This window comes from Strigops habroptila, chromosome 1 (genome assembly GCF_004027225.2).
Source record: "Strigops habroptila isolate Jane chromosome 1, bStrHab1.2.pri, whole genome shotgun sequence".
Classification (NCBI taxonomy): Eukaryota; Metazoa; Chordata; class Aves; order Psittaciformes; family Psittacidae; genus Strigops; species Strigops habroptila.
The window spans coordinates 1,656,433-1,668,705 of NC_044277.2; the positions used below are offsets into that span (position 1 = coordinate 1,656,433).

Below are 12,273 nucleotides of genomic sequence, written 5' to 3' on the forward strand. Positions count from 1 at the left end.
CTGAATACGCCCTGACAAGTCAGGAGCTGGGATTTCTTCTGACAGGTGCATTTGCCAGGGAATGCTGATTATGCAGAATTAGACCCATCTGTGGCATGCAGTTTGTCAAACCTGCTTGTGTCTTGCTGGCTTACCAGCCGTTTCCTCTACTCCCAGGCTTCCTTGACAGCCAAGGTCTCTCCTGCAACGCTCTACAGCTCATTTCCTAGAGGACTTCAGTTATTTCTATGGGACCTACTGAACTTGAGCCCCTCCAACAAACCTTTCTGGTGTACTAGACTCTGAAGACTCATCCTGCCAAGCAGCCCAGGTTGTCCCATGCACCACAGCCCTTGTATCTTCAAGCTTCCCAACTCTGTATCTCTAATCCCATTTAGGCTCTGGTAAACAGCTAGGGAAGTTGAGACTCTTATCTCTTCCCTCAGGGAAATAGGGGGGACCCGAAAGAGCACAAATCTTATGAGGAATGGCTGAGGGACCTGGGGGGGTTTAGTCTGGAGAAGAGAAGGCTCAGGGGGGACCTTCTCGCTCTCTGCAACTGCCTGACAGGAGGCTGGAGCCAGGAGGGGGCTGGTCTCTGCTCCCAAGGAACAAGGGATGGGACAAGAGGAAACGGCCTCAAGCTGCACCAGGCCAGGTTTAGATGGAGCTGAGGAACAATTCCTTCCCCAGAGGGTGCTCAGGCATTGGAACAGGCTGCCCAGGGCAGGGCTGGAGTCACCGTCCCTGCAAGTGTTCACACACCGTGTAGCCGAGGCCCTCAGTGCCATGGGTTAGTGGTGGCCTTGGCAGGGCTGGGGAATGGCTGGACTTGACGATCTTAAAGACAATTTTCCAACCTATTTTTTTCTGTGATTCCATAAAAGGGGGATGGAAAAAGTCTTCGGGGCAAGACCAGAGGAGAGCTGGTTCTGCTCCAGCGGCCCCTCTTGGCGGCCTAGGCGCTGCCAAGCCGAAGCGCCTCGGGCGATCGCTCCCTTTCCCAGCCTCGGTTCTCCGGAGCGGAGAAACGAAACCAGCCATAGCCGGGAAGGCGCTCGGGAGAGGCGGCGCGGGGCGCGGACCGGCCCGCGGGGCGGGGCCGCCGTCATTTCCCCGCCCTCTGCTTCCAGCCCTGCGCGCCGCTCGCTGCCTTGCGCATCTCGCTGGCCCCACCGCCGCACCATGAAGGCGCTTCTGTTCGCTGTGCTGGCTGCGGTGCTGTGCGTGGAGAGAGGTAAGGGGGAGGGGGATGCTCACGCTACCTGCCCACCACGGTCACCACCACCTCTCCCCGAGATGCCCCAGTCCCTCCCCAGCCTTGGGTTTGGGAGCAGATGGGGGGGGGGGGTGTGTGTTCGTGTGCTGCGTCTTGCAGGGTGGGTTCTGAAGTTGAGGGTTGCAACGGGGCTGCGGGGGATAGAGCTGAGCCGTGCCGGGGTTTACCGCGGGGTTGGGGGGTGTCTTTCCAAGACCTGCCTCGCAGCAGTGTCCCTCTTGAAGCGCGAACTTCGGGGCTTCTGTGCCTGTGTAAGTGTGCATCTCCAGCTGTGCATGGAGGTATTTTGGAGCTTTTCCCAGTTGCAGCTCGAACAAAGACCAGGGCCGGCACCGCTCCCCCTTTTCAGTGCAGCGAGCCGGGATAACGGCGCCAGAATGGGCAGAGATGTAGCCAAGGGGAAGGAGGGTGGAGGGGAGATGGAGCCCAGCCCCGGCAATGGCTGATGGAGCAAAGTCTGGGCACAGCCAGCCGTGATTCTGGCTCCTGCTGCACCCCCACCTCAGCATCCTTCGGGGCAGGCAGCGGTGGCCAACGTGTGGGACGGTGACCCCCAAGGGACCATGCCCTGTGGAGCACTATCTTGGGGCTGCCAACCACGCTGGGAAGAACGTGCTTCCTGTTGCTGGGTGTTAAACCGCAAGTTATCCGAGTTGCAGGGTCTGCAATCCCCGCCTTCCCGTCGACTCCATTTCTGACTATCCAAACTCCATGGGGCGGTCCAAAACCCCATATTGTTTCCATATGTCGATGTTTGGAGAAGCCAAACAAAGAGCAAACGGGAGAGTTCTGGGCCCTGCTCAGGAAACAAGGGCCATCCTTGTCTCTTGAGGATACCGGTGAGAAGAAACTAGTTGTTTGCTGCCCTTCCCATGCCCTGCTCCCTTTGGGATCCGGGAAGCAACTGGCAATCCAAGCGCTGGGTCTCCGTTTGAGGCCAGCTGGCATGTGCTCAGTTCCAGCTAGGAGGATGGGCTGTCCAGGCCAAGGCAGTAAAGAGGTTTCATTCCCCCCCCCCCCCCCTCCAAAAACCCCTTTCAGCTTGAAAGTCAGTTCTTAGCCAGGCAAAAGGGTTGGTTGCAGATAGCTTTAACCCCAAATGCTTCCAGCACATCCAAAGCTATTGCAGACAAGCTTTACCCCCTGCTCCAAGTGCCCTAAAGATCTTGCGTATGAAATATAAAGGATCTTTTCTAAGAGCTATGGAAGAGGAAAGAGCGCTCAGCACGGGGACTGAATGGAAGAGCTGCCGAAGCAACAGCGTTTTTCACTGCTACTCAGCTTCAGAGCGGGCTTTTAAAGGCTTTTCTTTCCCTTTTCCCCTTGCTCTGTGCAAGAATGGATCCACCCTCTTATCTGAGGAATTCCCCCAACTGATCCGCTCTGCTTTGGGAGCTCTTTGTTCCTCGGAGGAGCCGAGCAGCAAACGAATAAACACTTGTGCACTTGGTGAAAATGAGGCTTCCCTTTTGCATTGTTCAGTCTTGGGCCTTTATTTCCCCCCTTTTCTTTTTCTCCTTATAGCCTTGAGCTCCAACTCTTTGCTCTGTCTCCAGCTGAGGCACAATTCTGCCACCTCTCTTGTGCCTTTTGTCTAAAGCACTCAGCCTGTTTGCTCTCTTTAACTCTGCAGTGGGTTATATAGTGATGTGTTTTGCTGGGGCAGAACGTGGCACTAGTTAGGAGTTATTCCCTCTTAAACTATGTTGAAAGACTCGCTTCTCCTGGAAAGATTTTGTCTATATTAAGGCAAGGGGTAATGGGTAGGTGTGACAAACATGGGGACAGGTAGGAGATGCTGTGGTAAGAGCACAGATTTAGTCACGTGACAGCAAATTTCATGCCTAAAGGTGCCTTTATGTGCATGTACAAGTATTTCTGATGTGTTTGTATCTGGAATCTCTAAGCCTCAATGAATAGCACTGCACCACTCGACTCATGCATTCAGCATAGTGAGCAAATACATATGGGGACATATGTCCTGCCATAATGTCCACAGGAAGCCTGTAATCCACTTCATTCCTGGTGGCAGGCAGGGTTCCTGTGAAATGGGATGAGTCAATTTGCCTCCTCAGTTTGCCCTCAGGATGGTTGCAAGGAGAAGGGTTTGGGACAGGTCACTCCAGAGACTGGAGAGCAGAAATAAGGCTGGGGACAAGGGAGCAGCAGAGAACTGGGCTTCACTCTAAGGTCCTGGGCTGAGTTTTGGCCAACCCATGGGCAATGACAACTCAGGGACAATGACAGGCTGTAGACTTAATGCCCGGCTCTGTCCTCCTCCTCCCCCTGTCATAGATCCAGAGGCAAGGTCCCCTGATAAATCTCTCCTGGGGCTTTTGACTCAACTGGTGGCCCTGTAATCCTGGTGCTGTGCGTAGGTTGTGGCTGCTGCATTGGCATGCTCAGGTTTTGTTGCAAGGATCATTGGCAGGCTGATGATCATTGGAGTATGTATATGACAGCCCAGGAAATTCTTGCTTAGGGGGTTGTGGTGTTGGCTTTGTCTCCAAAGCAGAGTCGTTTGGCTGCCCTGATGTGGTGTTCAGGCTCTCCCACTAACCTGTTTTAATCTGTTTCCTTAAGATTATGTTTTAGTCTTCTTTCCCTGCCTTGGCCATGGCTGCTCGAAAATCATTCCTCCAAGAACAATTGATATTTTTTCCCAATTTCCCAACAAAAAGCTTCATTTTCCCAAGAGAAACAGTATTCAGGAGAACCTCAAGAGGTCATGTGGTCCTATTGGTCATGCTGACCAGTATTTGTCCATTCTTCCAAATACTCCATGACAGGGACTGCTGAGCCTCAGTGAGCTTTCCCCAGGCTTCACCTCCTTAGGATAATCTGTTTGTGGTAGGGCTGGAAGAGGTAGGAGAAGCAGGAATGATGCTGCCTTGCACTTCCCATCTTAGATGAGCCCCCATTCCATTTTGCATCCTGTAAACACAGCAGAGCAAGGCAGAGCCTCATGGGAGGGCTTGTCTGAGTGCTCAAAAAGCAGAGCCCTTGAAACCTTGTGAACAAACCTGATCTGTCTTCATATGTAGGTCAACAACTGCAGTGTGGCTGTGATGTTCTTGTATGTAAAACACAGGCAAGATCATCTGGCCACTGCAGAGTGCACGTGTCCCTGCTGAGTCACAGATCCAGGCTCTTTCTTCCACCATTTTCCACCATGGAATGCTGTTTTCCAATCTTTCCTCTTTCTTGGGTAGATCTGAAGGATGAGGGATGGGAAGCAGCTGGTTCAGTCCATCCTGCTGGTATAGGATAAACCATTTTAGGTGACCTGTTATGGAGAAGGCATGGGTTTCTTTGCTATCTCCCTGCTCCAACTTAAAAGCTTGGTTGCATATGCTGCCTTCATAGTGTTAGAACTCCCTGGGTAGTGGGACAGGGCAGGTTCTTGCAGGTCACGCTGCAATGCTGCCTTGCTCTAGCTAAGAACTTGTTTCCACCACGTGCACTAACTCAAGCGTAGCTTGAGCTTTGTGCCCTGCTGCCAAAAGCTCGAACCTGTGGTCACACCTGGAGCATTTCCCATCAATGCCCATGGTAGCTGAGCTGAATAAACCCAGATCTCAGGCTCTAGGTTCCAAGCCTGAACTTGCATCTCCTGTTTAGTTTCAAGTTGGTAGCTCTAGCTTGAACCCACTCGTGGGGCAAACAGGAGCGTGACATAAAGGTTTTCTTGTGGTTGTATTGGGGCTTTAGCTGACACTTGGTCCTGCCAAGAGCTCGAAATGCATCCCTTATCATAGAATGGTTTGGGTTGGAAAGGACCTTAAGATCACCCAGTTCCAACCCCCTGTCATGGGCAGGGACACCTCACACTAGGCCATGTTTCCCAAGGCTCTGTCCAACCTGGCCTTGAACACTGCCAGGGATGGAGCATTCAGCACTTCTCTGGACACCCTGTGCCAGCGCCTCAGCACCCTCACAGTGAAGAACTTCTTCCTTATATCTAACCTGAATTTCCCCTGTTTCAGTTGAAACCCATCACCCTTTGCTTATGTTTGAACCCTTCACTTGGCCATTTTTGGGGTGGAAAAAACCTAAGGTAGATTGATGCAGTTGAAATAAGTGTGGCTGTGGCCACATGCCAGAAGTGGGAACCACCATGCAAGGAGCTCCTCCCTCCATCCCCTAACTGCTGTGTGCCTTTCTCTTGCAGCCCACACACTCGTCTGCTTTTCCTGCTCAGATGCATCCTCCAACTGGGCCTGCCTGAAGCCTGTCAAGTGCGGGGAGAATGAAAACCACTGTGTGACAACATACGTTGGAGTAGGAATCGGTGAGTGGTGACAGGATTGTCGTCTTCTGCCCCTCTTGGCTGCTCTCCTGGGTCTCCTTGTGAGCTGCGGGAAGGCTTTCCTTCCTTTAGGTGGGAAAAAGGGAAAAGTTCTGCTTATCAGGCGAGTGTCGGACCATCCCAAGGGGTTTAGGAGGGATGTGCTGCCAGACGGAGTCATGTTAAAGCCCACGTGCCTGCACTGACGCAGGGAATCCAAAGGGAATTCCGGAATGGGGGCAGGGAGCTTGCTGATGAATAAGTGAAAGTGTGGAGGATGCTGCAGGTTTCCTCTGGAGGAAGCTCCAGGGTTGCCCTTCTTGCTTTTTGCCTTGTGTTTGGCTTAGTTCATCCCTCATTCCTGCCTTTGCTTCTTCCCTCCCTGTGGATGAGGTGGGGTTGTCAGGAAGGGAGATTTGCAGGTCTCCTCCCTAAGAGACAGGAAAGATCTGGTGGAGTCTGTGCTTCCTGAATGCTGCTCCTTAGGAAGCAGGCTGCTCTGGCACCGTTGCAGAGCCCAGCTTGCAAGAGGGAGGGATGCTGCATGTCTGACTTGCACAGCCCTTGATGTGGGTGGGTTGCTCATGCACAAATGGAAGCTGGGAGCTTTTATAAACCTGTTGTCTTAGCGCAGTGCTAATGGTTTCCTATTTCGTGCTGCTAAATGTAGGCTGTGCCTCTCACAGCCGGCGATTGAAACACAGGCTTCACTCTTAAGTGCCTCCCCGGTGCTCTATATGCCCTGTGTCTCGCATGAGGAGTCCCAGGGTGAAGCTTGAGTGAGATACTTGAGATTCTCCACCGGAGCCGTTGTGGCCAAACTTTGGCTGACAGCCTGCAAGGGGTGTCCCTGGGGTGTTGCATGGTTTTTAGGGTCTGTATGGGAGGTTATTACAGGTGTTGAACTGGCTGAGATTACTGTCATAGCCTGACACTGAGAAGCTCTTCATCCTCTCCATGCCACCTGTGATGCTTTGCCTATTTCAGTGCTGTTATTTCCTTTGCAGAGCAGGTGATCACAAAGCCGAGAAACATTCTAAACCCAATCTCCTTTTGCTTTTCTTCCTTTCCCTCTCTTTACCTCACCCTAAATTCAGGCGGCAAGTCTGGCCAGTCCATCTCGAAAGGATGCTCTCCCATTTGCCCCAGCGCCGGGATTAACCTCGGCATAGCGGCTGCCTCCGTGTACTGCTGCGACTCCTTCCTCTGCAACATCAGTGGTTCCAGCAGCGTGAAAGCCAGCTACACGGTTCTGGCCTTGGGGGTCCTCGTTAGCTTCATCTATGTCCTCAGGGCTCGCGAGTGATGGGGCTGGCCAAGGAAGAGCCGTCTTCCACGGGCCGTCGCAGGTCTCATTAGCCAATATCTTCTCTGTTGCTGTCTGCAAGGAGATCCTCTACTTCTCAACAGGCTTCCAAGGTGATTGTTTCCCAGACTTTATGCTCTTCCAGCATTGGAGACCTGGGCGGTTTGGCCAAGCTGTTCTCTTCCTTCTGTGGACATACCCCACTGCACTCTCACACCTCCTTGGCAAAGGCGGATCGTTTTGGAAGGGTTTCTGCTTTTATACCTAATACTCCCCCTACCCTCGTTTCTAAGGTTGGTTAAATCAAGGCTGGGACTCGCTGTGAACCGATTGAACCCCAGATACCACCCAGTCAAAGCGTTCAGACCTTCCTGCCTCTCACCTCTATGGAGGTGCCTGGCACCGGCGTGCTCCAGCACATGGATGGCCTGGGCATTGGGAATGCATGACCCAAAGGGAGACACATTCCTGGCCCCTTGCAGCTGCAGTCTCTTTTTTATAAAATCATTTTGTTTCTTCTGATCCTGGGCTGACTTTTCTGGAAAATGACATGTCCTTTTGTCCTTCCGAGCTCTGTAAGTGCCAGACCTGAATAAACATGCTCCTGTTGTTACCTGAGGTGGGACGTGTGCTGTGTGTGTTTCCTTGCTCCAGACACAGAGATTAGAGAAGCTGTTATGGAAAACTCAAATGTTATGCCCGGCACGAGGGCTTCTTACCCTCTCGAGTGGCTTCATCACAGCATTCCTTCCAGTTCACCTCTGAGCAGCAAGTCCATCTCTTTCTGATACACAGCTTGTTTCACCTCGCTTGGGAATCACCTTTTCCAGGTGTATTTCAGTGGAAAATGCGAGTTATTGTGGTCTGAGTTAACCCCATCACTCCTAAAGGAGCAAGTGTGCGAAGAAGAGGACCTCTAAAAAGTAGCCTGCATGATACAAAGACTTGGTGCCTCAGTTTCCCCACTTTGGACTTATGATGGTGACAGACAATGACATCAATACCTGAATGATCCAGGGCAACAGGTCTGCAAAACTTAGTGAAGTCAGATCCTTAGGTTCAACCTGCAATCCCTGGCTGATGGTGCAACATGGACTGCAGAAGGTGACTTCACCACCAACCCTGCCACTCCTGCTGTCCTTCAGCTCCCAGCATCTTCCCAGGTCTTCCAGCAACGTTGCTCCTCGAAGTTCTCAGCCATCCCATGGGAGGTGTGTCCTGCTATTTCTGTGTTGTGCTGGTTTCCTACTTGCTTTGCCTACCTGTGGACATGCTCGACACAAACCAAGCCAAAATTGAGCCTTAAACTGTCAGGTGAAAGCTTGCTGTCACTTCCATTGATGGATCAGAGGTGCACTGGGCTTTTTATTTCTTCTAGCAGCAAAAATGAGGTGTAACAGTGGCACTCTTTAGTTATGCTTTCCTTGTATGCGGTTCTGTTTTCTGTCAAAGAAGAAACAAAAGCTGCACACACTGATAAATTTTACCTTTATCCCCACTTAAATGAGTGAGAAACAGCTTCTTTTGGAAAATGGTGTGCAGATATACGGAAATACTTGCACCAAAAGTGGTTACATGCTTTTTCCTCCTCCTTCTCCTCATCTTTTAATTAAAATGACACATACTAATGACAGCCTTTACAACAGGAGGGACTAATCACATCGTGACGTGACCCACAATTAGGTGATGAGCTTGGTAAGAATGCACCGCTCGTCTCCTTGGTCCTTAGATGTGCCTTCCTCTGGTTAATACATCCTCCTTTGCCTGCTGGGACCACAGGGCTTGAGGTGTGCCACCAACCTCTGCTATGCACATAGAGAACAGGGAAAACTGGGGAATACATGGATAGAAATGCAGTAAATATTCCCTAGATTTCCTCTGCTTGAGCCTTTCTCCCAAAAGGGTTGTAAATCTCATTTGCAGGGTTATTTTGTTCCTTGCCATTAGCTGTGAGTAGATGCTGTAGTGAGACTAAGGCGGACCTGAAGTACTCTACCTTGCAAGTAATGAGGCTGTAACTCTTCTAAGTCACCTCGTAAAAGGTATTTTGGTTTTGGACTCACACCACCTCTGCTGTGAGCAATTTAAAAGCCATCAGCATAGGCATGTCCTAATGCCTCAGCATAGCTGTGTCCTAATGCTTGTTCATGCCTTTACGAGGCTCTTGAGGATACCACACTGGACAACCCCATGGGCTAAAGCAACAAGCAGGGTTATATGGGACCTGGTTGTCTCCTCTAATGGCCATCTCCTTCCTATCTCAGCATTAGAGATTTGCTCACGCCAAGGGCTCAGTTATACAAGGGAGCAAGGGCTGGTGGGAGGAGCATTCAGCAAGCTACTTGCCCTATACAAATAACAAGTTATATTCGTGGTATTGCCAGGGGACAGATCTGAAGGTCAGTTCGTACGTGTTTTTAAGCCTATAGTTGATGAATAGATTGTGTTTTTCTTCCCTCTTCACTCTCTTTTTGTCTTTCTTCCTCATGTGCTATATTCCTGTGCGCTTAGTCTATGGGAGAGGAGATATTTCAAACACATGTGGCAAAGATCTCTTGGACAGATACATGTATATTTGAGAGAGCAGGAGGGTGTAACAGCTTGTCAAATGCAAGAGAAGTTACTCAACAATTGAATCCAAAGCATCATATGATCAATTCTGCCAACTATCACAATTTCTGATCCTACTATAGAAGCTATTTCTTTGCCCCCAAGTCCCCAGTACCAGAAAACATGTGAGAACCTCAGCTGCTGTAAAGCCCAGGAGTAAAAGGCCTGAAAATGCAGCTGTAGTAATTAAAAACATTAATAATAATAATAAGGAAATAAATAGCAAGACCCCAGCATTTACAGAGCACTAAAACTGGTGGCTTGTTAAACGAAATGCCTGCTTTGGAACTTGAGGGCCATGGTGGGACAGCCCTTAAGTGCTTTGAATGTGTTTACTTGGTCCGTGGAACTCGAGGTTGAAATCTCAGCAGAGAACTTAGATCTTCATCTTTTCTGACAGACGTGAGGTTATAAAGAGAGGCAGCTTTGCTCCAAGCAGGCATAAAATATCCTGGAGCAGTTTTCACTGGGAAATAAGAAGACATTAAGTCAAATACCTGCCTATTTTGGAGCTAATGAGAACATGGTTTCTGTGCTTCTGTCCTGGAAATGGCTGTATTTCAATGGCAGCTGCTGCTGTCTGCCACTATGCCAACATTGCAAGGGCTCTCATTGTGTATTGTTTGTACATGCTCAAAGCTCACTGCAGCACCAGCCCCTTCCATCCAAGTCCATTGGGTTTGCTGTTTGCCAGAAAGGAGGACTTAAAACTGACCGAAGCTCTTCGAACTGTTCTTCTCCTTTTGGATAGCGCAAACCTGATTTGACTTGTCGCACAAACAGCCAGAACAAATCAGGCACAGTTGCTTAATCATTACTCAAAGGATCCACATCGTTATTCAAAGAATGTCCTTGCTTGGTGTTAATGTACTCAAGTTGTGGGTTGTTTGAAATGACTTGCCTCCCAGGATCCCTGTTTGCCATGAAGGAGGCTGTGGTCCCGCCACGCCTGTTGGAAGCCTGGTAGCTCTGGTCCTGGTGGCTGTGCCTTCATGCAGGAATGAGATATCCATGCTCTCCTGTTTATAGGAAAGGCAGATGTGGTGCACATCTGGATGCTTGGAGGTTTAGGGCCCTATCACAAGCCCTTCTTTCCTGTGATCCCAATGCTTTTACACCCTGGGCTGTGCTTTCACTGCCATCCTTAGCGGTGAGGTGCTGTGGGTCCCATCTGTTTGGGATGAAGATGGCTCTGGCTTCTTCCTTGATCCTGGAGGAGTTATTTCACCCCTGGAAAGCTGCTGTCTGAGGCTATCAACCTGGAATGGGAATAGACACACCCCATCTTGCACTGTGAGAGTGTTGTGGTGCACAAGGAAGCCGAGCCCTGAGTCGGTCCTGCCATCTACTGGCTTTTGCCAGACTCGGTAGAGAAGCTTTGAAGCCCAGATTGCGCAAGGAGGAACCCTTAGCATATGAAACAGGGAGTAAAGAGCCAAGGGCGAGCTGCTATTGACCAAATAATTGTATGTGAAGCAGAGAATCAGCAACATCAGGATAAGGTTGAATGTTTTAAGTTGTCCAGATTGAATAGTGTAAATTGAGAACTGAAAGGCTTAAACAGGCTTCCCAAGTCCAACATCTTCTGAAGGAACACTTTTTTCCAGCCCAAACCTTACTTTTTCATCACAACCGAAACACTTCATGAAAATATAATAAGGCCAATAAAGTGTTGCAGGAAAACTATTGACACATTTTATTTCAGCTTTGTTGGATGATCTCATTTCACTGAGATGGTTCCACTGCAACGTCGATTTTACTAATACATGTATGTGAGATTTGTAATCGTGTATTACCTTTGTTGTAACAGAATAAGCAGAATAAAGCAGCATTGATTCCTTTAAATATATTAACACCAGTATAAGTGTAGCGTATGTTACATATTGTTTCTTATACTCTAATGAAAATATATGGAATTAATAAAAAAGGTACACTTGGAACAACGTTTTTGGATGGTTTTACAGATATTATGGATTTGCTGCGTGAAAACAAAGTGCTTGGGTTGGATTCAAAGCCCAGGGCTGGGGGTTGCAGGCCAAAAGGAGGACAGTTATCCCTCCCTATAGGCTATAGGGAAGGATAAATCCATACGTGCCATCCCAATGCCATTGAAGTCTCTTCCTGGTGATGGATAAAGAACAGGGATTGTCTCTGCCTTCAATAGGCATGCGCATAAATATCGTTGACTTGTCCATGACCCCACTGGGAATGGAGATGGGATTTGTGCTTCGAGCCTGCCCTCTTCCTTGTTGGAGAGGTCGGCTATTTTGGGCACATAATGGCCCCTGTGTGGGTGTCTGTGGGCAGCTGCTCCTCTTCCTGAGCTCCTTGGGGCTGTAGTTATGCTCTGTCCCCACTCCTGCCTGCGGACAGATGCACACACAGACACACAGACAAGGGGCTGGTTGCTTTGGAGACTACCCCCCTGCTCTGCTGAATTTGGGAGCAAGAATTCCTGCGGCTTTGTAAAGATGTGTCATTCTGACTTTTGTTTAAAGCTTTATTATTTCTGGGAGCACGGTTGGATCCCGTGGGAGAAGGAGATTGTGTTCCCTGGGGAATGTGGGACATGCAGAATAACAGCGATGGGCTCGCAAGGGTTTCTTAGTTTCTTTTTATGCCTTGAAACAAAGGCACAAAGATATTATTCCTTTTCTCTGGATAACCCCAGCCCGGATTATCTGTTTCCTTGGAAAGGGTCTTCTCCATTGCTTTCCTTCACTGCAATCTACATTTTGCAGCCAATGCAGTGGCCACAACCTACGCACAGCACCAGGATTACAGGGCAACCAATTGAGTCTAAAGCCCCAG

General features: G+C 49.7%; 1 protein-coding gene across 1 annotated transcript; it reads left to right on the forward strand.

The window, feature by feature from the left end:
• The first annotated feature begins 961 nt into the window (after positions 1–961).
• LOC115601411 (lymphocyte antigen 6E) lies at positions 962–11,402 on the forward strand. Its single transcript, XM_030471445.1, has 3 exons — positions 962–1,216; positions 5,430–5,549; positions 6,644–11,402. Exons 1-3 carry the CDS (start codon positions 1,165–1,167, stop codon positions 6,850–6,852), a joined length of 381 nt encoding a protein of 126 aa, XP_030327305.1. The 5' UTR covers positions 962–1,164; the 3' UTR covers positions 6,853–11,402.
• The last annotated feature ends 871 nt before the right edge of the window (positions 11,403–12,273 follow it).

What these genes read in the sequence shown, in the direction of transcription:
- LOC115601411 (XM_030471445.1), top strand. Translation starts at nt 1,165, where the DNA reads ATGAAGGCGCTTCTGTTCGCTGTGCTGGCTGCGGTGCTGTGCGTGGAG. An exon ending in GGTGCTGTGCGTGGAGAGAG is followed by an intron (nt 1,217 to 5,429) that starts GTAAGGGGGAGG and finishes TTTCTCTTGCAG; the next exon opens with CCCACACACTCGTCTGCTTT. An exon ending in ATACGTTGGAGTAGGAATCG is followed by an intron (nt 5,550 to 6,643) that starts GTGAGTGGTGAC and finishes CCCTAAATTCAG; the next exon opens with GCGGCAAGTCTGGCCAGTCC.